Source organism: Triticum aestivum, chromosome 7A, assembly GCF_018294505.1.
Source record: "Triticum aestivum cultivar Chinese Spring chromosome 7A, IWGSC CS RefSeq v2.1, whole genome shotgun sequence".
Taxonomy (NCBI): Eukaryota; Viridiplantae; Streptophyta; class Magnoliopsida; order Poales; family Poaceae; genus Triticum; species Triticum aestivum.
Genome location: NC_057812.1, coordinates 66,114,113 through 66,140,126, shown reverse-complemented (window position 1 = coordinate 66,140,126; position 26,014 = coordinate 66,114,113). Strand labels below are relative to the sequence as shown.

The following is a 26,014-nucleotide window of genomic DNA, read 5'->3' as shown; positions in this document are numbered from 1 at the left end:
CAGAATGCCTGCTGAACGTGTACCGCATGAAACTCACATCTCCATAATGCACTAACAGCTTCAACTCTACCCTAAATTGTTACCCCCCTCCCTCTTCCCCATGGGCCCTTCGTGGTTAGAAAGAAAAACTTGGTTGGCATGTAGAGCGGTTGAGCCCGTGGGCTCAGTACAAGGAATGAAGCAATTTGTTCAAATTAATTTGGCCGGTAAACAAACTGGTACGTGTTCAAATTAATTTGGCCGGTAAACAAACTGGTATGTACAGGAAAAAAAACTTTTATGAGGAATAGGGTAGTTGTCCATACACGGAGCCAGTGGTGAGCAATGGCGGTAGCCATCGTGTGGAGCGATTCGATAGCCCGTGATGACACGGGGAAGGCGTTCATTCCCGAAGCAATACCGTCTAGAGGGCCGAGTCGACGAAAGCAGCAAAGTCAGACAGCGGTAGCTGAGTACAACATGGAGACACGTAGGGCAATGGCGCAAGCATGGGTGGTGCCGGTTGCGAGTGGAGAAAGACACAAGTCGCCATGGCCATGCGCGAGAGGAGGCGGACACTGGTCGCCAAGCCAATGCTTTTGGACTAGCTTTAGCATACTGAGCCTACCACGCATTATAAAATCTCAATTTCTTGTGTTATCACGTTCAGTATATCTATATTTTCCTATGAACTTTGATCATCAAGACATGTATGTGCAACCGATAGACCAAGGACTGGAATGAACAAAGAAATGTCCTACAATGATAGAACCAACGCTTAATTTCAGACAAATGGGCTTGCTCGTTGCACCACAACAGAATAAAACCAGAATGGTTGCGCTATGCAAAGGCCAAGGACCATAATTTAATTTCAATGAATTGGCTGGGACCAGCACAGAGTAACACAACAGTGCTTGCGCTACGCAGCAGGGGTAAGGCCAAGGACCAAAATTTAATTTTCAAGAATTGGCAGGGGCCGCGCGAACGCGTACCCCCTCTACCACAAATTACGACGTTCACTCTCCCACTTGGGGAGATGATAAGTCAACGCGCCCACCAAGTGCAATGTGGGCCATTGGCTTAGGCCACGGGCCTTGTTGATCGCCCGTCGACCCCGTCCAGGTAAGTATGGAACCACGGCGCACCTCCCTCTGCCTTTATAGCCAGCTCTCCCACCCGACGCCCCTCCGCTGGGCGAGGTGGGACTAAAACCAGCGGAGCGCGGCAGCCGCGTGCGAGCGGAACGGCAGGCACGGGAAGCGCGGTGGCTGGTTTCGGTGGGCCGGCGTTCGCTCCGTCTGGGCCTCATGAAGCACGACTTGGGCCTGCAGATCCGGCGGCCGGCCTGGTGCTGGGTGTTCGTTCCCCCGTCGAATAAAATAAAAAGAAACCTTTGTGCTCGTATGGCTCGCGTGCTCTCTCTCTCGTACTGCTGCTCAAAGTGTAGAGCTGATGGAAGTGCCCATGTTGACACGACACGATCGATGGCCGAGATCACGCAGGGGAGGTCGTGGCCTAAAAGAACGTGGTTATGCGGGTGAATCGTACTGATCTGATGACGAGAAGCAAACTGCGCAGCTTGCGAAATAGCCAAGTTAGTTTACGTCTGCGGTGAAATTGAACATTGGTGTGGCAAGTACACCAGGAATGTCGTGGCAAGGGTCATGCTTTTCTTTTTACCTAAGATAAGAATACGTGATGCTTCGCAGTGAAGAGGCGATTCACTCTTTTTTTTCCTCGTAATTTTCTTTTTCGTAAATGTCAATAAGAGTGATATTCGACACTGCTGCTTAGATTTGCAAGGGAAATGAAGTGATATGAACTGTGTATGCCCTTAGGAGTATGAATCTAGCAGACCACTACAAGGGGGAACGTAAATTCAGCACCATCAAATACACCTTAGGAAATGAATTATGAACCGAAACGATCAAAGTGCTTCCCTCGGACAGAGCTATCTCAAATGCATCGATGAACATTCCGCATACTGTAGAACATTATCACAATGGACACGAGATCATGGCAAAAAAAAATATTACTAGAAGGCTCCATTACGAGTTCAAATATAATTACACAATCTTAGGGTGTCCTTCGACTGCATATAGCTAGAGACCATAATAAGAATACGCGCTAACATGACCGTCCCAAACCATCCATCCACACCAGCACAATCACCTCGCCACCAGATACAAAACCATGCCTACGGTAATATCCACACCAAACGTCTGACCCGTGCACAACACAACCAACATAAAAGCTCCTTCCCCCTGAGCAGTTCAATGGGAAAATAATGCAACTGCATCCACCAAATTCTACTGCTGCTTGCACTCAGTCGGTTGCTCGGCGTTCCCTTGTGCGCCACCCTTTGAAGGTCCCTGGCGGACGATTTACCATGCATTGTAAGATGATATCATTGCTAAACTGGAACCAGGCAAGTGTTTGAGATTAGTGGAGAGTTTGTACCTTCGGTTTGCCCGCCACCTGCTCAGCCAAATACAAAAGAAATGAGTTAGCAAGGCCAGTTGAACACAGCAATGTTGCAGAGAGCAGAAATAGGCACTTCTATGGCTGCAAGATAAGATTACCTTCTTTGTTGGCTTGTTTAGCTCTTCCTCGTCATCGTCCTCATCCTCATCATCGTCCTCATCCTCATCATCTTCTTCATCATCATCATCATCATCCTCATCGTCGTCATCCTCGTCACCATCTCCCATATCATCAAAATCCTCAGCTTGCACAGCCTCGCCCGTAAACCAAGAAACAGCATGAGGGATGATCTTGTCCCTTATGGTAGACCTACAAGCCAAATTCCAACAGCAGCACGGAATCAGCAAGAGGGGCGCTATGCTAAGACCATAATGTACAGCTCAATGTGCAGAAATGGAATTATCTGCAGGACAATGATCTCTGGTTCCCATTTAAAAAACGCAGCAGATGATGAACAGCACTTACCCAATGTCATAATCATGCTCCATTTGACCCTGAAGCTCATCAGCCTATATCACAGATTGAAAGAAAAAGTTTAGTATGAATTGTGAACAAAGCATAGTGTGCTCTCAGTGAATCAAACAATAAATCTTGAACATACGGCTTCTTCATCAATGTCCTCATCATCCTCAGGTACTTGTGGGGGGCTGAAAAAGTTGAAGAAGCTCTCACACTCTTCAGTTTTAGTAATAGGCTTGGTGTTCTTTGAACCTTTCTTGGGTTTCTTCTTTAGAATCTTCTGTGTCACATTTTTCCCAGGATACCACTCAATTTCAGTCCTGCAGTACACATGATGTGTGAGGCTAATAATGGATGCACACACAGTTATCATTTATAATGGAACATGAGAACCCTATACATGAAAACAACAACTAGTAGGTAAAGAAAACCAACCCGATTGCTTTCTCCAAAATTGGGTCATCCTCATCAACCATATGATAGGATTTTGTTAGGACAGAGTTCTTGAAGAAAGGGTTTGTATCAAAGAAAAACTCAAGCTTGAAACCCTTAGGGTCATCAATTCTAGACCACTTGATATCCTTTAGATATTTCAAAACAGGCTCATCACGCTCTTGGATCTAGAATTAAGCAAGTATACAGTCAGAAACGCATTAAGGGAGCTGAAAGAACACCTAAAAATACAGCACGCTATGAATTACCTCCTCAGTCAACACGTCATTTGTTTTCAAAGCAGTGAGCCAAAAATCTGGGACACCTTTAGCTGAAAAAGAGGTTAACAGCACATCAGAATGGTGATCTCTAAGAGGAAGATAAACTTTGATTTCATACCATCTGAATCTCCCCCCTCGGCAGCATTTTCAGTGGTAGGTTCTTTAGCAACACCATCAACCTCCACAACTCCATTTACAATGTCATACCTCTGAAACAACGCAAAACAATGGAACAATTTGCACATAAGGAAATGGACAGAAGTTATATCTTTTCATATATTCGCCTGAAACGTTATAAACATGGAGTAAGCATACCTTAGCATACAATGGTTCATACAGCTTCTGGTACTTGGCTTCAAGGGCAGCCCGTTCCTCGAAAAACTTCGTCTCAATCTCATCATGTTGGCTCTGAAGTATTACACGGATAAATGTTAGTTCTCTGGGCAACCAAATATCATACAATGAAATGGAAATTTACTTAAGACATTGATCTACTCTGATCCAACAAATATGCATAGAAATGGAATCTTTTCAAAGATTCACCATGGATAACTGATATGATACAGGATAAACTGGAAGCAATAAGGTTGACTGCACACACGAAAACGCTAGGAAATGGGAACAATACAAATGATGCAGCTTGTCTAAAGTTGGTCCAACCAATGTCGTTTTACTTGCTAGCAGCAAAAAATGCTAACATAGTTTGAATCATTTGATCCTGCATCTTAACCTAGCAAATATTTATAGTTTCAAACCTGCAAACATAGAACAAACTACTAGAAGGCCTCATGTAAAATACAAAAGCTTGGGTCGCTTTACCATGAGGGAAAACATTGCATTAGGTTCTTCAGCTCAGGACTGAGATTTGAATGGCAAATTCAGAATGTTGTTTGGGTCAAACAGAAAGTTCCATGAAGCTAATTCTAGGCTGTAGGCAACACGATATTCTTAAAGTAGATACTCATGGCAGCAGAATAGGACATAATGTCTCTATTCAGTATTGAACTCCACAAGTACTTTTTCAGTTCATAATTCGCATCCTGGCTATATTCTGAGTTTGCCGCCCTGATGACTTAGCATTCACATTCCTTGCCTCACTCATCAACAAATAAGTAGGTAGGCCTAATGTACAAAGCGGCGTATTTCTTCTGCCAAAGAATAACATCCATCTTTGTAAGCAAATGGCAAGGAACCGAATAGTTTCGTTTCCATATCAGAACTTAACTAGCCTGATCAACACAACCAATCAACAAGAAACCGTGATCCACTAAAAGGGAGTACAGAAACTATAACTATTGGACTAAAAACGAACTAGCTAGCTTAACAGAACAAATGAATCTAGTCCTTACAAATCACTTGTACCTAATACAAATAAAATCACTATATTCATTTTAGATCAGCACTTCCATATGAGGTACTCTCGCACAGGAGCATCAGTACACCAATCACAACAGGAATGGTAAAATTGAAGGCAGGGGAAAGAATTCCATCTCAACCTGAATGCCCCTCAGAAACTCAACACGCCTCCTGACATTGGGCGAGAGCGACTCGAGCACGTCCGCATGCTGCCCCGCCAAGCTCTGCAGCTTGTCCTGCAGTCAAATCAGATCGGAGAAATGAGCAACCGCGGTAACTGGAACCAAAGCACGCCACCAACCATCGCATCCCAAGCACAAAACGGCCAAGCGCGCCGGAATCGGACGGGAAATGGGCGCCTCCGGGCCGAACAACGAGTAACCGTACCTTCAGGGCATTGACGAGGCCGACGCGGTCCTCGGCGCTGAGGGCTGCAGGGAAAGCACGGATCGATTAGGGGCGCGGAACGGCGAGGGGGAAGGGGAAGGGGGAGGGGGGGACTCAGGGGAAGCGGGGGTTACCGGCGGCGGCGGCGGGGAGGGAGGTGTTGAGGTCGGAGAGGTCGAGGTTCTCCTTCTCGCCGCCCATGGTCGGAGCTCCGGTGGGGGCCTGGTTGGACTTCGCCGCCGCGCCGCCGAGCAGGGGAGAGGGAAGCCCTAGGTAGAGCGGGAGTGGGCGGCGAGGAGGCGGGGAGAGAGCGAGTAAAACCCTAGAGCCTCGGGGTATAAGAAGGGGGAGGTGGGCGCGTTTTGCGTTTTGCACCCCCGGTGTGTCTGGAGCTACAAGACGGTCCGCGGATAGAGTTCGGAAATTCGCATGGAATTCTGGACTTTTTTGCAGAAAAATGAGGGCTAACACTCCGGTGTGCACAAGGCAACTCCAACGTTGTTGCCCTGGAAAAAAAAACTCCAACGCTGTTCATCAAAATGCCCGACAATGTTGGAACACTTTTTGCCATCTAATGAGAGACATCAAATGTCCTCGGACCAGTTTGGACCACAAAAATCCTCTAAGCCCTAAAAAAGGAAAACTCCAACGTTGTTCATCAAAATGCCCGCCAATGTCCGGACACTTTATGTTGAGAGACATCAAATGTTATTGGACCATTCTGGACCACAAAAACCGCGTAAGCCATAAGCAAAACTGGGGAAACTTTGAGGGAGTCGCGACAATCCAGTTGACCTGCTGTCGGTTGGACTACATGTCTTCACAACACGTGTTTTTTCCTCTAGGTTCGCCTCACTCACTCCCGTTGTCCGGATTTGATGACTACGTGCTAGCGGGCATGATGTGGTCGTCAGTGCCGTAGCAAAACCTGATCATATTACAAATTCTAATATTTTGATGATGGGTACAATGACACTTAAAATACCATCACCAGAACCAGAGCCTGAAGAAGTCAAGCCTAATTTTCGTACGCCAAGCTGGATAATTGTCGGTGCTATTTCGGTCCAGGTCACATGAGGTTTACGTGCAGAAGCGTTTTAAATCCAATGTGCTATAGTACGGTTAAGGTATATTTTGGTTCCTAGTGATCAGCGTGGCCGGATAGTTAATTAGTAAATTCTTGGTTGTTAGGTAAAGGAACTTTTTCTTAGGCGTGAGATTTAGAGGAGTCATAGTAGTACTAGGAGTCATGTTCGGTTTATGGTTAGGAAGAGAGTCCGTATCAGTTTTGCTTTGCTCGTGGGCCGGTTTGATCGGATGTGTGATGCCTATATAAAAGGCTGGCTACGGCCGATGTAAAAGGCAGATTTTTGTATTAGTCGTGAGTTCAATAAAACTACAGAAAACGTCCCATGTCGGGGGACACTAAATATCTTTGTTGCTGATCCGAAGGGATTTTGTTGCTGCTGCGTGTGGAGTCGATCAAATCTACTCGACACAAGTTTCTGATCTTACGGTCTTGCCTCTTTGCTCGACCGGAATTTCTTGTTCCTGCTGCTAGTACCGTGAAAGATTGGGCCGTCAACGACTCGCCATCTAGTCGAGTCTACATCAAGTGGTATTCAGAGCTAAGGTTGTTCACGGTACTGTGTTGATCAAGATGTCGACCTCGGTCAACAAGGATGATGAGGTTGCCGCTGATTCTGAGGAAATAGTACGTCCAGTGTATGCGGATGATATTCCCCAAAATATTCGGGATGGTTTTGACCGCACATGCAACTACATCAAGCAATGTCATGATGCGCTCGGCAAAAGAATAGATGTCCTGATCACTCGGTTCGATGGTTTGGCAGACATCGTCAATATGCCGGCAACGAATTCTGCACCACCACAGACTGCTCCGGCTGCTCCACTGCATTATGCACCACCAGCTCGCGATGGACATGCCGGCGTACATGATCGTCGTTTGGCGGCACAACCTCATGCTGGAGATGATGGTTTCGATGATGGCGTTGACCAGGCAGGGTACGCTCCACGACCACGACACTATGAGCCTCGTCCTGAAACTTCCGTTCGTGGTGGAGTGCATGACCGAGTTGGTCAAGCTGTGTGTGTGCCTTTGGATGATGGAATTGGGCGCATAAAAATTTCAATTCCTTCGTTCTCCGGCAAGTGCGAACCGGAAGGCTACTTGGAGTGGGAGATGCGTGTTGATCAAATTTTTGATGCCCATCATTATAGCGAGGAGAAGAAAGTTCAACTTGCTGGAATTGAGTTCACCGGTTACGCGCTAATTTGGTGGAATCAAATTTGTCGTTCAAGACATCGCCCGACGACTTGGCGAGGTATGAAAGAATTCATGAGGCGACGTTTTGTTCCTGAGCACTATAAAAGAGATATGTACAACAAGTTGCAGCGGCTCTCTCAAGGTAATATGAGTGTTGATGAATATTACAAGGAGATGGAATTGCTTATGATACGTACAGGGACAACGGAGGATCCGGAGGCGACCATGGCACGTTTCTTTAACGGGCTAAATATCGAGGTGCATGATCATGTTGAGATGGTGGTCTACTACAACATACAAGATCTTGTGCACCAAGCTGTGCGTGCGGAACAACAGATTAAACGGCGCCAAGTCAACACAGTTCCCAGTACCACTTTAAACACATGGCGACGCTCACAGTATAAAAATGAGGATGTCGGTCCTAGCTCCAGGGCGACATCATCAAATCGCTCTCATGGTTCCGTGCAAAAGGATGTTTCAAAATCAGGACTGTCGATGGTTGATTCTAGTGCACAGTCGACCAGATGTGCTAGTGACATAGAGTGTTTCAAATGTGGGGGAAGGGGACATATGAAGCGTGAATGTCCTAATGAGAAAAGAGTGTTGCTCACGAGAGATGGCTATGCATCCGCTAGTGATGAAGAGGCAGTTTCTGACACTTCTAGTGAAAAATCTAAGGATACTGAAAATGTTGTTGCGAGTTTTGAAGTTGCTGAGTCATATCCTTCACTAATGGTGCAACGAGTGCAAGAGGATCGCATTGAGAATAAGGGACAGCGTTGGAATATTTTTCAGACTCAGTGCAAAGTCAATAGCACCAATTGTAAATTGATTATAGATGAAGGAAGCTACACCAACGCGGTTAGCAAGGGATTGGTGGAAGCTTTGAAGTTACCTACATGGAAGCACCCACAACCACACTGCATTGAGTGGTTATACCAGTCTGGTAAACTGAAAGTTACTCACAAGGTGCGTGTGAATTTTTCAGTAGGTGATTATAAAGATACAATAATTTGTGATGTCTTGCCAATGGATACATGTCACTTGTTGTTGGGAAGACCATGGCAATATGACCGTCGTGCCACACACGAGGGTCGGTCGAACACTTACTCCTTTTGGAATGTCGGAAGACATCGTGTGCTCCAGTCTATGTTTGCGGAAGAAATCAAGGTGGATACAAATATTTCCTTGAAGAAGAAGAAGGTCAGTAAAATTGTTGCAAAACCGAGAACGGTTTTGATTCAAGGAGGAGGGGATGATGTGGCCGTCAGTGCCGTAGCAAAACCTGATCATATTACAAATTCTAATATTTTGATGATGGGTACAATGACACTTAAAATACCGTCACTAGAACCAGAGCCTGAAGAAGTCAAGCCTAATTTTCGTACGCCAAGCTGGATAATTGTCGGTGCTATTTCGGTCCAGGTCACATGAGGTTTACGTGCAGAAGCGTTTTAAATCCAAGGTGCTATAGTACGGTTAAGGTATATTTTGGTTCCTAGTGATCAGCGTGGCCGGATAATTAATTAGTAAATTCTTGGTTGTTAGGTAAAGGAACTTTTCCTTAGGCGTGAGATTTAGAGGAGTCATAGTAGTACTAGGAGTCATGTTCGGTTTATGGTTAGGAAGAGAGTCCGTATCAGTTTTGCTTTGCTTGTGGGCCGGTTTGATCAGATGTGTGATGCCTATATAAAAGGCTGGCTACGGCCGATGTAAAAGGCAGATTTTTGTATTAGTCGTGAGTTCAATAAAACTACAGAAAACGTCCCATGTCGGGGATACTAAATATTTTTGTTGCTGATCCAAAGGGATTTTGTTGCTGCTGCGTGTGGAGTCGATCAAATCTACTCGACACAAGTTTCTGATCTTACGGTCTTGCCTTTTTACTCGACCGGAATTTCTTGTTCCTGCTGCTAGTCCCGTGAAAGATCGGGCCGTCGACGACTCGCCATCTAGTCGAGTCTACATGTCCTCTCCTCCTTGAATCAAAACCGTCCTCGGTTTTGGGTCATCTTTTTCAGCAATATTTCCATCTTCAGACTGAACGGTCACCACAAAAATTTCAGCAGCTTCGACCATCTTCTTCTTTGCTTCTTCCTGCTCTTTTATCTTATCTTGATGTTCTTTTCTCCATGCAATAAAACGCCCCTCGCCCATGGGCACGAGGTCACACTTCTTACCCTTTTTAATGGTATATTTGTGTGTTTGGCAATCATATGCAACGTCATGCTCTTTGTACCATGGCTTGCCCAGCAACAAGTGACATGAAATCATCGGTACCGGAATCATGTCGCACAAAACCTCGCAAAAATAATTTCTTAACATAAACGGTACCTTGGTTTGGTGCGTGACAGTGAGCTCTTCATGACCCCAACGGAACAAGTATGATTGTGGACGTGGTGTCTTTGATAGCGCCAGCTTCTCCACCATCTCGATGCTCGCCGCGTTGATCAAATTCATATGATCGATCGTCATGGCACATGATCTCTCTCTCACCACCACACGGGTGTGAAAAAGCCCGGCCCAGTGCCCTTCCTCCTCCAACTGAAATCCATAGCTTAATTTACTATATGATGATGCGCACGTCATCTTCTCCATAGTGTCGTGAACAACCTGATGCTCTGATACCAACTGATATAGACTAAACCTCGAGGCGAGATCCGATCCGTTGTTGCGGCCCGACCTTTCACGACACTCCACCTTCAGCAATAGTAGCCTCTCACCCGAGCACGCGATATGCACGAAATAGAGGGTTTGCACCTTACGGCCCAGCACGAGAAAATCAATCTCGAGGATGATACTCACGCGCAAAAACAATTTCTACAAAGAAATCGCAACACAGAGGTTTTCTAAAGATCCCTCTAAAACTTGATACGGGTGTCTACCCTTGAAAACACATCGTGTCTATTTTATCAAATAACCTCCCCTTTACAATGACCGGACTGTGGCTATTTATACAAGCATAGCCGACTCGTACATTGTTTGTCCAACACGCTAACCAGACTCCTAATCTAAAGGGAAAACAATGACCTACCAAAACATAACAACGAACCTGATTAAATCTTAGGAAACAAAGACAAAAACAACTAGTACGACTTCTTCGGGTCTGCTTCCAGGTGGCCCCCAGCCGATGGTCTTCAAGGAAAAGTAGCTCCACGTACTCTTAGATCCAGATGCTGCATGGCCGTACTTCTCCTTGCATGGCAGAAATATAAATAAGAATCCTAGCTCCACCTTTTCCTTTCAAACCAATGAACTGAAACTCTATCTCTCCAACTAGAATCCCACGTATACTCATCTATACGTACATCTTTGTTACTTGGATATGCATGGCTCAATGGTTGGAGGAAGTGCTCACGTCGCTTCTTTTCCTCAAGAAACAAATCAACATGTTCAACAGCCAACGCCTTGGCTGTCTCGTCATCTTCACTTAACTGAGAATAATTAGGAGTGTAAATATTTCGCCTTTTTGATCCCACCACATCCTCAGCATCACTCATGTTTGTATCAGGGCATTGGGTGTGTCTATTTTGATGCGCCGCGTTTGAGTTGCCTTTGGTCTTACTGACTAGGGCTTCAAATTTGACGTCTTACCCTTTAACCGAATCTTGCAAGAAAATATAAAACTCTATGCAATATGTGTTGTAATGACGGCTTCAATTCATCTAAAGTATTGTAAACTTTCCACAAACGCCACAATTGGAGCAACTTCCCTCAAGTTTGTATGTCTTCCTACAACTCAAATGCCATCATATTGATCACATCTTATGTAAACTAGGTTGATTGTGTGATCCGCTATGCCTGAGGGATGAGTGTTTGATTGCTGGTTTGGGCATTGAAGTCACTATGTGCCCCAAAGGTTTGAAGATGGTTTTTGTAAGTTATGTTGACAACGGATGAATGTGATCATTCTTTTGTTTTGCTATGTTTCAAGCAAGTAGTGGTGTCCTGTTGGAAATATGCCCTAGAGGCAATAATAAATTAGTTATTATTATATTTCCTTGTTCATGATAATCATTTATTATCCATGCTAGAATTGTATTGATAGGAAACTCAGATACATGTGTGGATACATAGACAACACCATGTCCCTAGTAAGCCTCTAGTTGACTAGCTCGTTGATCAATAGATGGTTACGGTTTCCTGACCATGGACATTGGATGTCGTTGATAACGGGATCACATCATTAGGAGAATGATGTGATGGACAAGACCCAATCCAAGCCTAGCACAAGATCATGTAGTTCATATGCTAAAGCTTTTCCAATGTCAAGTATCATTTCCTTAGACCATGAGATTGTGTAACTACCGGATACCGTAGGAGTGCTTTGGGTGTGCCAAACGTCACAAGTAGCTGGGTGGCTATAAAGGTACACTACAGGTATCTCCGAAAGTGTCTGTTGGGTTGGCACGAATCGATACTGGGATTTGTCACTCCGTGTAAACGGAGAGGTATCTCTGGGCCCACTCGGTAGGACATCATCATAATGTGCATAATGTGATCAAGGATTTGATCACGGGATGATGTGTTACGGAACGAGTAAAGAGACTTGCCGGTAACAAGATTGAACAAGGTATCGGGATACCGACGATCGAATCTCAAGCAAGTACAATACCGCTAGACAAAGGGAATTGCATACGTGATTGATTGAATCCTCGACATCGTGGTTCATCCGATGAGATCATCGTGGAACATGTGGGAGCCAACATGGGTATCCAGATCCCGCTATTGGTTATTGACCGGAGAATGTCTCGGTCATGTCTGCATGCTTCCCGAACCCGTAGGGTCTACACACTTAAGGTTCGATGACGCTAGGGTTATTAAAGGAAGTTTGTATGTGGTTACCGAATGTTGTTCGGAGTCCCGGATGAGATCCCGGACATCACGAGGAGTTCTGGAATGGTCCGGAGGTAAAGATTTATATATGGGAAGTCCTGTTTTGGTCACCGGAAAAGTTTCGGGGTTTATCGGTAACGTACCGGGACCACCGGGAGGGTCCCGGGGGTCCACCAAGTGGGGCCACAAGCCCCGGAGGGCTGCATGGGCCAAGTGTGGGAGGGGACCAGCCCCAGGTGGGCTGGTGCGCCCCCCCATAAGGGCCCAAGGCGCCTAAGGGGAGGAGGGGGGCAAACCCTAAGGGCAGATGGGCCTTAGGGCCCATACCTAGTGCGCCTCCCTCTCCCCCTCCACCTGGCCGCCACCCAGATGGGATCTGGGGGCTGCCGCCACCCCTAGGGAGGGAACCCTAGGTGGGGGCTCAGCCCCTCCCCTCCCCCTATACATACTTGAGGTTTGGGCTGCCCAAGACACACGAGTTCCTCTCCTTCTTGGCGCAGCCCTACCCCTCTCCCTCCTCGTCTCTTGCGGTGCTTGGCGAAGCCCTGCTGGAGTACCACGCTCCTCCACCACCACCACGCCATTGTGCTGCTGCTGGATGGAGTCTTCCTCAATCTCTCCCTCTCTCCTTGCTGGATCAAGGCATGGGAGACGTCACCGGGCTGTACGTGTGTTGAACGCGGAGGTGCCGTCCGTTCGGCACTAGGATCTCCGGTGATTTGGATCACGACGAGTACGACTCCATCAACCCCGTTCACTTGAACGCTTCTGCTTAGCGATCTACAAGGGTATGTAGATGCACTCTTCTTCCCCTCGTTGCTAGTTTCTCCATAGACAGATCTTGGTGACACGTAGGAAAATTTTAAATTTCTGCTACGTTCCCCAACAGTGGCATCATGAGCTAGGTCTATTGCGTAGATTCTATGCACGAGTAGAACACAAAGTAGTTGTGGACGTTGATTTTGTCAATTTACTTGCCGTTACTAGTCTTATCTTGATTCGGCGGCATCGTGGGATGAAGCGGCCCGGACCGACCTTACACGTACTCTTACGTGAGACTGGTTTCACCGACTGACATGCACTAGTTGCATAAGGTGGCTAGCGGGTGTCTGTCTCTCCCACTTTAGTCGGATCGGATTCGATGAAAAGGGTCCTTATGAAGGGTAAATAGCAATTGGCATATCACATTGTGGTTTTCGCGTAGGTAAGAAACATTCTTGCTAGAAACCTATAGCATACACGTAAAAAACTTGCAACAACAATTAGAGGACGTCTAACTTGTTTTTGCAGCATATGCTATGTGATGTGATATGGCCAAGAAGAATGTGATGAATGATATGTGATGTATGAGATTGATCATGTTCTTGTAATAGGAATCACGACTTGCATGTCGATGAGTATGACAACCGGCAGGAGCCATAGGAGTTGTCTTAATTTATTTATGACCTGCGTGTCAACATAAACGTCATGTAATTACTTTACTTTATTGCTAACCGTTAGCTGTAGTAGTAGAAGTAATAGTTGTCGAGACAACTTCATGAAGACACGATGATGGAGATCATGGTGTCATGCCGGTGACGATGATGATCATGGAGCCCCGAAGATGGAGATCAAAAGGAGCAATATGATATTGGCCATATCATGTCACTATTTGATTGCATGTGATGTTTATCATGTTTATACATCTTATTTGCTTAGAACGACGGTAGTAAATAAGATGATCCCTCATTAAAATTTCAAGAAAGTGTCCCCCCTAACTGTGCACCGTTGCGAAAGTTCGTCGTTTCGAAGCACCACGTGATGATCGGGTGTGATAGATTCTTACATTCGAATACAACGGGTGTTGACGAGCCTAGCATGTACAGACATGGCCTCGGAACACATGCGAAACACTTAGGTTAACTTGACGAGACTAGCATGTACAGACATGGCCTCGGAACACAAGAGACCGAAAGGTCGAGCATGAGTCGTATGGTAGATACGATCAACATGAAGATGTTCACCGATGTTGACTAGTCCGTCTCACGTGATGATCGGACACGGCCTAGTTGACTCGGATCATGTAATCACTTAGATGACTAGAGGGATGTCTATCTGAGTGGGAGTTCATAAGATGAACTTAATTATCCTGAACATAGTCAAAAGGTCTTCGCAAATTATGTCATAGCTCGCGCTTCAGTTCTACTGTTTAGATATGTTCCTAGAGAAAAATTAGTTGAAAGTTGATAGTAGCAATTATGCATACAGCAGAAGGCTTATGTCCTTAATGCACCGCTCAGTGTGCTGAACCTCGAACGTCATCTGTGGATGTTGCGAACATCTGACATACACGTTTTGATGACTACATAATAGTTCAGTGCGTAATGCTAAATGGTTTAGAATTGAGGCACCAAAGACGTTTTTGAAACATCGCAGAACATATGAGATGTTCCAAGGACTGAAATTGAGATTTCAGGCTCGTGCCCACGTCAAGAGGTATAAGACCTCCGACGATTTTCTTAGCCTACATAATAAGGGAGAAAAGCTCAATCTCGAGCTTGTGCTCAGATTGTCTGAGTACAACAATCATTTGAATCAAGTGGGAGTTGATCTTCCAGATGAGATAGTGATGTTTCTCCGAAGTCATTACCACCAAGTTGCTAGAGCTTCGTGATGAACTATAATATATCAGAGACATATATGATGATCCTTGAGATATTCGCGATGTTTGACACCACAAAAGTAGAAATCAAGAAGGAGCATCAATTGTTGATGGTTGGTGAAACCACTAGTTTCAAGAAGGGCAAGGGCAAGAAGGGATACTTCATGAAACGGCAATTCAGCTGCTGATCTAGTGAAGAAACCCAAGGTTGAACCCAAACCCGAGACTAAGTGCTTCTGTAATAAGGGGAACATCCACTGGAGCAGAATTACCCTAGATACTTGGTAGATGAGAAGGCTGGCAAGGTCGATAGAAGTATATTGGATATACATTGTGTTAATGTGTACTTTACTAGTACTCCTAGTAGCACCATGGTATTAGATACCGGTTCGGTTGTTAAGTGTTAGTAAACTCGAAATAAAAGGCTGCGGAGTAAACGGAGACTAACTAAAGGTGAGCTGGCGATATGTGTTGGAAGTTTTTCCCAAGCTTGATGTGATCAAGCATCGCACGCTCCCTCTACCATCGAGATTGGTGTTTGCGTTGAGCATAGACGTGATTGGATTATGTCTATCGCAATACGGTTATTCATTTAAGGAGAATAATGGTTACTCTGTTTATTTGAATAATACCATCCTGATCGTAGTGATACACATTTTCATGCCAAAGGTATAAGATAGTAATGATAGTACCACACAAATGTGGCACTGCAATTTGAGTCATATTGCTATAAAACGCATGAAGAAGCTCCATGTTGATGGATCTTTGGACTCGCTCATTTTGAAAGGATTGAGACATGCGAACCATGTTTGTTGGTAGATATGCATGAAGAAACTCTATACAGATGGATCGTTTGGACTCACTTGATTTTGAATCACTTGAGACATGCAAATCATACCACATGGGCAAGATGACTGAAAGCCTCGTTTTCAGTAAAATGGAACTAGAAAGCAACTTGTTGGAAGTAATACATTTTGATGTGTGCAGTCCAATGAGTGCTGAGGCGTGTAGTGGATATCGTTATGTTCTTACTTCACAGATGATTTGAGTAGATGTTGAGTATATTTACTTGATGAATCACGAGTCTGAATTATTGAAAGGTTCAAGTAATTTCAGGGTGAAGTTGAAAGATCATCGTGACAAGAGGATAAAATATCTATGATATGATCATAGAGATGAATATCTGAATTACGAGTTTGGCACAGAATTAAGACATTGTGGAAATTGTTTCACAACTAATACAGCCTGGAACACCATAGTGTGATGGTGTGTCCGAACATCATAACTGCACCCTATTGGATATGATGCATACCATGATGTCTCTTATCGAATTACCACGATAGTTTATGGGTTAGGCATTAGAGACAACCACATTCACTTTAAATAGGGCACCACGTAATTCCGATGAGATGACACCGTATGAACTATGGTTTAGAGAAACCTAAGCTGTCATTTGTTAAAAGGTTTGGGGCTGCGACGCTTATGTGAAAAGTTTCAGGCTGATAAGCTCAAACCCAAAGCGGATAAATGCATCTTCATAGGACACCCAAAACAGTTGGGTATACCTCCTGTCTCAGATCCGAAAGCAATAAGGGATTGTTTCTAGAATCGGGTCCTTTCTCGAGGAAAAGTTTCTCTCGAAAGAATTGAGTGGGAGGATGGTGGAGACTTGATGAGGTTATTGAACCGTCACTTCAACTACTGTATAGCAGGGCACAAAGAGTTGTTCCTGTGGCACCTACACCAATTGAAGTGGAAGCTTATGATATTGATCATGAGACTTCAGATCAAGTCACTCCCAAACCTCGTAGGACGACAAGGATGCGTACTACTTTAGAGTGGTACGTAATCCTGTCTTGGAAATCATGTTGCTAGACAACAACGAACCTACGAGCTATGGAGAAGCGATGGTGGGCCCGGATTCCGATAAATGGCTCGAGGCCATAAAATCCGAGAGAGGATCCATGTATGAAAACAAAGTGTAGACTTTGGCAGAACGGCTTGATGGTCGTAAGGCTGTTGAGTACAAATGGATTTTAAAAGGAAGACGGACAATGATGGTAAATGTCACCATTAAGAAAGCCCGACTTGTCGTTAAGATGTTTCCCGACAAGTTCAAGGAGTTGACTACGGTGAGACTTTCTCACTCGTAGCGATGCTAAGAGTCTGTTGGAATTATATTAGCGATTACTGCATTATTTATGAAATCTTGCAGATAGGATGTCAAAACATTGTTTCCTCGACGATTTTCTTGAGGAAAGGTTGTATGTGATACAACCGGAAGGTTTTGTCAATCCTGAAAGATGCTAATAAGTATGCAAAGCTCCAGCAATCCTTCTAAGGACTGGAGTAAGCATCTCGGAGTTGGAATGTATGCTTTGATGAGATGATCAAAGATTTTGGGTGTATACGAAGTTTATGAGAAACTTGTATTTCCAAAGAAGTGAGTGGGAGCACTATACAATTTCTGATGAATATATGTTGTTGACATATTGTTGATCAGAAATGGCGTAGAATTTCTGGAAAGCATATAGAGTTATTTGGAAAGTGTTTTTCAATGGAAAGCCTGGATTAAGCTACTTGAACATTGAGCATCAAGATCTATAAGGATAGATCAAAACGCTTAATGGTACTTTCAAATGAGCACATACCTTGACATGATCTTGAAGGTGTTCAAGATGGATCAGTCAAAGAAGGAGTTCTTGCCTGAGTTGTAAGGTATGAAGTTAAGACTTAAAGCTCGACCACGGCAGAATAGAGAGAAAGGACGAAGGTCGTCCCCTATGCTTAGACATAGGCTCCATAGTATGCTATGCTGTGTACCGCACCTGATGTGTGCCTTGCCACATATCTGGCAAGAGGGTACAAAGGTAATCTAGGAGTAGATCACCAGATAGCGGTCTAAATTATTCTTAGAGGAATAAGGATATGTTTCTCGGTTATGGAGGTGATAAAGAGTTCGACATAAAGAGTTACGTCGATGCAAACTTAACACCTATCCGGATAGCTCTGAGTAGAGATACCTGATACGTATAATGGAGCAACAATTTAGAATAGCTCCAAGTAGAACAGTTATTTGAAATGGCTCCAAATGTAGCATAGTAGTTGCATCTACAAGATGACATAGAAATTTGCAAAGTACATACGGATCTGAATGTTGCAGACCCGTTGACTGAAACCTCTCTCACAAGCATAACATGATCAAACCCAGAACTCTTTGGGTGTTAGTCACATGGGGATGTGACCTTGAGTGTTGATCACATATCGATGTGAACTGGATTATTGACTCTAGTGCAAGTGGGAGACTGTTGGAAATATGCCCTAGAGGCAATAATAAATTAGTTATTATTATATTTCCTTGTTCATAATAATCGTTTATTATCCATGCTAGAATTGTATTGATAGGAAACTCAGATACATGTGTGGATACATAGACAACACCATGTCCCTAGTAAGCCTCTAGTTGACTAGCTCGTTGATCAATAGATGGTTACGGTTTCCTGACCATGGACATTGGATGTCGTTGATAACGGGATCACATCATTAGGAGAATGATGTGATGGACAAGACCCAATCCTAAGCCTAGCACAAGATCATGTAGTTCGTATGCTAAAGCTTTTCTAATGTCAAGTATCATTTCCTTAGACCATGAGATTGTGTAACTCCTGGATACCGTAGGAGTGCTTTGGGTGTGCCAAACATCACAACGTAACTGGGTGGCTATAAAGGTACACTACAGGTATCTCCAAAAGTGTCTGTTGGGTTGGCACGAATCGATACTGGGATTTGTCACTCCGTGTAAACGGAGAGGTATCTCTGGGCCCACTCGGTAGGACATCATCATAATGTGCACAATGTGATCAAGGAGTTGATCACGGGATGATGTGTTACGGAACGAGTAAAGAGACTTGCCGGTAACGGGATTGAACAAGGTATCGGGATACCGACGATCGAATCTCGGGCAAGTACAATACCGCTAGACAAAGGGAATTGCATACGGGATTGATCGAATCCTCGACATCGTGGTTCATCCGATGAGATCATCGTGGAACATGTGGGAGCCAACATGAGTATCTAGATCCCGCTATTGGTTATTGACCGGAGAACGTCTCGGTCATGTCTACATGCTTCCCGAACCCGTAGGGTCTACACACTTAAGGTTCGATGACGCTAGGGTTATTAAAGGAAGTTTGTATGTGGTTACCGAATGTTGTTCGGAGTCCCGGATGAGATCCCGGACGTCACGAGGAGTTCCGGAATGGTCCAGAGGTAAAGATTTATATATGGGAAGTCCTGTTTTGGTCACCGGAAAAGTTTCGGGGTTTATCGGTAACGTACCGGGACCACCGGGAGGGTCCCGGGGGTCCACCAAGTGGGGCCACAAGCCCCGGAGGGCTGCATGGGCCAAGTGTGGGAGGGGACCAGCCCCAGGTGGGCTAGTGCGCCCCCACAAGGGCCCAAGGCGCCTAAGGGGAGGAGGTGGGGCAAACCCTAAGGGCAGATGGGCCTTAGGGCCCATACCTGGTGCGCCTCCGTCCCCCCTCCACCTGGCCGCCACCCAGATGGGATCTGGGGGCTGCCGACACCCCTAGGGGAACCCTAGGTGGGGGCGCAGCCCCTCCCCTCCCTCTATATATACTTGAGGTTTGGGATGCCCAAGACACACGAGTTCCTCTTCTTCTTGGCGCAGCCCTACCCCTCTCCCTCCTCGTCTCTTGCGGTGCTTGGCGAAGCCCTGCTGGAGTACCACACTCCTCCACCACCACCACGCCGTTGTGCTTCTGCTGGATGGTGTCTTCCTCAACCTCCCCCTCTCTCCTTGCTGGATCAAGGCATGGGAGACGTCACCGGGCTGTACGTGTGTTGAACGCGGAGGTGCCGTCCGTTCGGCACTAGGATCTCCGGTGATTTGGATCATGACGAGTACGACTCCATCAACCCCGTTCACTTGAACGCTTCCGCTTAGCGATCTACAAGGGTATGTAGATGCACTCTTCTTCCCCTCGTTGCTAGTTTCTCCATAGACAGATCTTGGTGACACGTAGGAAAATTTTGAATTTCTGCTACGTTCCCCAACATGTCCATCTTGATAAAGAGGTAATATCACATTCTATATCATAACAAAATGTTTTTTAACAATACATCACAACAGTGTGTTGTACTTGCAGCAATAAAAGTCATAAAACAACCACATTACAAAATGATGTCTAGGTGGACAACTCACAATGACAAGAACATATGAAACATACTTGAAACCGATTAATAAATTAAGTGAATGCATTAATTGAGGAGACAATTGACCACCAACAACAACTACAAAAACGCAAGGCATGTTATTGGACACTAAACTAGTTCCTAAAGCATTGACAACACATGACTTACCACACGAAGTCAAGTTCACGCGACACTCGAGTTAGTGTAGCTTGACACGAAATGCCATAAAGCGTGCCATAACATGTGGGGACGGGAGGAGGAGTACATATGTATACTATTCATTTTGAAGATGCTATTTACAAAAAAAGATTTTCTCAAAAACAAACAAAACATTGAAGTCTTTATGGAACACTTTAGGCCGTGTCTTGTCAGAAACTCAATTTTTCTTACCGTTACATTTTACTTCTTCGGATCTGAAAGCAGGCCGCATATGGAACAAATGACCAGGACAACTCAAGCACCCATCCACGACAAGCGCACATGCATTCCCATTTTATACCGAGATAAAAAAAGGAGCGAAGCTAATGGGATAAACATCCAGATTGATCCCTAAAAAAGTAAAACTCCAACGTTGTTCATCAAAATGCCCGCCAATATCTGGACACTTATGCCGTCTACTGAGAGGCATCAAATGTCCTTGGACCATTCTGGACCACAAAAACCACATAAGCCATAAGCCAAACCGGGGAAACTTTGAGGGAGTCCCGACAATCCAGTTGATCTACTGTCAGTTGGACTACATGTCTTCACGATACGTGTTTTTCCCTCTAGGTTCACCTCACTCACTCCCGTTGTCCGGATTTGATGACTACGTGCCAGCGGGCACTGGGTGTGTCTGTTTTGATGCGCCGCGTTCGAGTTGCCTTTGGTCTTACTGACTAGGGCTTCAAATTTGATGTCTTACCCTTTAACCAAATCTTGCAAGAAAATATAAAACTCTATGCAATATGTGTTGTAATGACGGCTTCAATTCATCTAAGATATTGCAAACTTTCCACGAACGCCACAACTGGAGCAACTTCCCTCAAATTCGTACGTCTTCCTACAACTCAAATGCCATCATATTGATCACATCTTATGTAAACTAGGTTGATTGTGTGTTCCGCTATGCCTGAGGGATGAGTGTTTGATTGTTGGTTTGGGCATTGAAGTCGCTACGTGCCCCAAAGGTTTGAAGATGGTTTTTGTAAGTTATGTTGACAAAGGATGAATGTGATCATTCTTTTGTTTTGCTATGTTTCAAGCAAGTAGTAGTGTCCATCTTGACAAAAAGGTAATATCACATTCTATGTCATAACAAAATGTTTTTTAACAATATATCACAACAACGTGTTGTACTTGCAGCAATAAAAGTCATAAAACAACCACATTACAAAATGATGTCTAGGTGGACAACTCACAATGACAAGAACATATGAAACATACTTGGAACCGATTAATAATTAAGTGAATGCATTAATTGAGGAGACAATTGACCACCAACAACAACTACAAAAATGTAAGGAATGTTATTGGACACTAAACTAGTTCCTAAAGCATTGACAACACATGACTTGCCATACGAAGTCAAGTTCACGCGACACTCGAGTTAGTGTAGCTTGACACAATGCTGCCATAAAGCGTGCCATAACATGTGGGGACGGGAGGAGGAGTACACATTTGTACTATTCATTTTGAAGATGTTATTTGCAAACTAAGATTTTCTCAAAAACAAACAAAACATTGAAGTCTTTATGGAACACTTTAGGCCGTGTCTTTTCAGAAACTCAAATTTTCTTACCGTTACATTTTTACTTCTCCGGATCTGAAAGCAGGCCACATATGGAACAAATGACTAGGACAACTGAAGCACCCATCCACGACAAGCGCACATGCATTCCCATTTTATACCAAGATAAAGAAAAGGAGCGAAGCTAATGGGATAAACATCCAGATTGAGTCCGTGCATGCTCTGTAAATTTTCTTGCAAAAAGAGAAAAATGTGCGAGCAAAGAATAGTACAAAATTCAATGCTCTAAAAAGAACATGGCAAAACATACCTTTTTAGCAAAAGGCACAACATTGGTTTCATCTTATGAAATCTCGCATATAGCCATAAAAACAACATATGCATGTAAACCCTTTCTCCCCTTTTAAAATAATTATAAACTTAGTTTTACATGCGGAAGCATATGCCAACGAGCCGCTTTGAAGATCCGGCAAAGATCAACTCCCCATCCAAACACAAGCATCTTCTTCTCCCCGCACCTTTCCTGCTGACCTCCTGACCCGGCTGACCCAAAGATCTCCTCTGATCTGCCACCGCCTTCCCTACGGCCGCTGCCCCACCGTGCCTTAGTGCCAGACACCGCCTACTCAATTTTGCCATTAGAAGATTCAACTTCTTATGAGTGGGAATAGCTCCAAATATGTAAACAATGACATCTATTCTGTTTATGTGTGTGCTAAAAATGCCAATCAACACCATAAACGCTCGATCAAAATCCATTGATCGTGATGAAGTGAACAAAATACCCTTGTACTCCACTCGTCAATGCTCTTCTATAAGCCACGGTTCCTAATTAGATGAAAAATAACATCCCATGGGATTTTGATCACCTGCGCAAAGCTATTTTTGCTTCTAGTTTTTATTCTCTGTAGGTTGAAAACTAGAATCCACATGTTAAAATGACTTGTGGAGAGAACATTTGCAAGTGGGGTCCAGGGGTATCTTGGTCACTTCACCTCGCTCAATGCCCTTTAACCGAACAATAGTAATACCGAGTGACATTTTTAGCGCAATCTTAACGAAATAATATCATTTATAAGTAGTCGAATCTTCAGTGACAAAATAGAATAGTGCAATCATCAGACAACTAATGACAAAACGGATAAAAACCCGGTTACCAAGTGGTCAGCTTGGTAAGCCATCGGCAAAAAATTGCATAAAAACCCGGTTTGTTTTTACACGCGGAAGCATATGCCCAAGAGCCCCTCTGAATATCCCGAAAAAGAAAATCAACTCTTCAATCCACACACACCACAAGCCCGTCCTCTCCCTCCCCGCACCCTTCTTTCCTCTTCCTCCTGCTGACCTCCCGACCCAAAGATCTCTTCTGATCCGCCGTCGCCTCCCCTACGGCCGCCGCCGCGCCGTGCCTTAGCGCCAGCCACCGCCGACCCTTCAGCCCGCCCCCACCGCCGACCCTTCAGCCCGCCCCCACCCCTCACCCCACCCGCGCCCTCGTACTCGCGCCCATCGCCGCTCCCGGCTGCCCTCGTCGTCACATCGCGTTCTCGGAAAAGTTTCGGGGTTTATCGGTAACGTACCGGGACCACCGGGAGGTTCCCGGGGGTCCACCAAGTGGGGCCACAAGCCCCGGAGGGCTGCATGGGCCAAATGTGGGAGGGGACCAGCCCCAGGTGGGCTAGTGCGCCCCCCACAAGGGCCCAAGGCGCCTAAGGGGAGGAGGGGGGGGCAAACCCTAAGGGCAGATGGGCCTTAGGGCCCATACCTGGTGCGCCTCCCTCCCCCCTCCACCTGGCCGCCACCCAGATGGGATCTGGGGGCTGCCGCCACCCCTAGGGGAACCCTAGGTGGGGGCGCAGCCCCTCCCCTCCCCCTATATATACTTGAGGTTTGGGCTGCCCAAGACACACGAGTTCCTCTCCTTCTTGGCGCAGCCCTACCCCTCTCCCTCCTCGTCTCTTGCGGTGCTTGGCGAAGCCCTGCTGGAGTACCACGCTCCTCCACCACCACCACGCCGTTGTGCTGCTGCTGGATGGAGTCTTCCTCAACCTCCCCCTCTCTCCTTGCTGGATCAAGGCATGGGAGACGTCACCGGGCTGTACGTGTGTTGAACGCGGAGGTGCCGTCCGTTCGGCACTAGGATCTCCGGTGATTTGGATCACGACGAGTACGACTCCATCAACCCCGTTCACTTGAACGCTTCCGCTTAGCGATCTACAAGGGTATGTAGATGCACTCTTCTTCCCCTCGTTGCTAGTTTCTCCATAGACAGATCTTGGTGACACGTAGGAAAATTTTGAATTTCTGCTACGTTCCCCAACATGTCCATCTTGATAAAGAGGTAATATCACATTCTATATCATAACAAAATGTTTTTTAACAATACATCACAACAGTGTGTTGTACTTGCAGCAATAAAAGTCATAAAACAACCACATTACAAAATGATGTCTAGGTGGACAACTCACAATGACAAGAACATATGAAACATACTTGAAACCGATTAATAAATTAAGTGAATGCATTAATTGAGGAGACAATTGACCACCAACAACAACTACAAAAACGCAAGGCATGTTATTGGACACTAAACTAGTTCCTAAAGCATTGACAACACATGACTTGCCACACGAAGTCAAGTTCACGCGACACTCGAGTTAGTGTAGCTTGACACAAAATGCCATAAAAGCGTGCCATAACATGTGGGGACGGGAGGAGGAGTACATATGTATACTATTCATTTTGAAGATGCTATTTACAAACTAAGATTTTCTCAAAAACAAACAAAACATTGAAGTCTTTGTGGAACACTTTAGGCCGTGTCTTGTCAGAAACTCAATTTTTCTTACCGTTACATTTTTACTTCTTCGGATCTGAAAGCAGGCCGCATATGGAACAAATGACCAGGACAACTCAAGCACCCATCCACGACAAGCGCACATGCATTCCCATTTTATACCGAGATAAAAAAAAGGAGCGAAGCTAATGGGATAAACATCCAGATTGATCCCTAAAAATGTAAAACTCCAACGTTGTTCATCAAAATGCCCGCCAATATCTGGACACTTATGCCGTCTACTGAGAGGCATCAAATGTCCTTGGACCATTCTGGACCACAAAAACCACGTAAGCCATAAGCCAAACCGGGGAAACTTTGAGGGAGTCCCGACAATCCAGTTGATCTACTGTCAGTTGGACTACATGTCTTCACGATACGTGTTTTTCCCTCTAGGTTCACCTCACTCACTCCCGTTGTCCGGATTTGATGACTACGTGCCAGCGGGCACTGGGTGTGTCTGTTTTGATGCGCCGCGTTCGAGTTGCCTTTGGTCTTACTGACTAGGGCTTCAAATTTGATGTCTTACCCTTTAACCAAATCTTGCAAGAAAATATAAAACTCTATGCAATATGTGTTGTAATGACGGCTTCAATTCATCTAAGATATTGCAAACTTTCCACGAACGCCACAACTGGAGCAACTTCCCTCAAATTCGTACGTCTTCCTACAACTCAAATGCCATCATATTGATCACATCTTATGTAAACTAGGTTGATTGTGTGTTCCGCTATGCCTGAGGGATGAGTGTTTGATTGTTGGTTTGGGCATTGAAGTCGCTACGTGCCCCAAAGGTTTGAAGATGGTTTTTGTAAGTTATGTTGACAAAGGATGAATGTGATCATTCTTTTGTTTTGCTATGTTTCAAGCAAGTAGTAGTGTCCATCTTGACAAAAAGGTAATATCACATTCTATGTCATAACAAAATGTTTTTTAACAATATATCACAACAACGTGTTGTACTTGCAGCAATAAAAGTCATAAAACAACCACATTACAAAATGATGTCTAGGTGGACAACTCACAATGACAAGAACATATGAAACATACTTGGAACCGATTAATAATTAAGTGAATGCATTAATTGAGGAGA

General features: G+C 44.9%; 1 protein-coding gene and 1 non-coding gene across 2 annotated transcripts; both read right to left on the bottom strand.

Annotated features, from left to right (window-relative positions):
* Positions 1-948: 948 nt before the first annotated feature.
* Positions 949-1,109, bottom strand: LOC123155274 (U1 spliceosomal RNA). Its single transcript, XR_006477326.1, has one exon. It is a non-coding gene; the product is annotated as a U1 spliceosomal RNA (small nuclear RNA).
* An 887-nt stretch (positions 1,110-1,996) lies between these two features.
* LOC123149461 (nucleosome assembly protein 1;1) lies at positions 1,997-5,744 on the bottom strand. The gene is made up of 12 exons (XM_044569111.1): positions 5,513-5,744; positions 5,379-5,422; positions 5,132-5,227; positions 3,951-4,043; positions 3,754-3,844; positions 3,624-3,685; positions 3,358-3,542; positions 3,065-3,242; positions 2,929-2,972; positions 2,562-2,772; positions 2,440-2,457; positions 1,997-2,351 (listed from the first exon to the last, which is right to left on the bottom strand). Exons 1-12 carry the CDS (start codon positions 5,577-5,579, stop codon positions 2,289-2,291), a joined length of 1,152 nt encoding a protein of 383 aa, XP_044425046.1. The 5' UTR covers positions 5,580-5,744; the 3' UTR covers positions 1,997-2,288.
* Between the last annotated feature and the right edge of the window lie 20,270 nt (positions 5,745-26,014).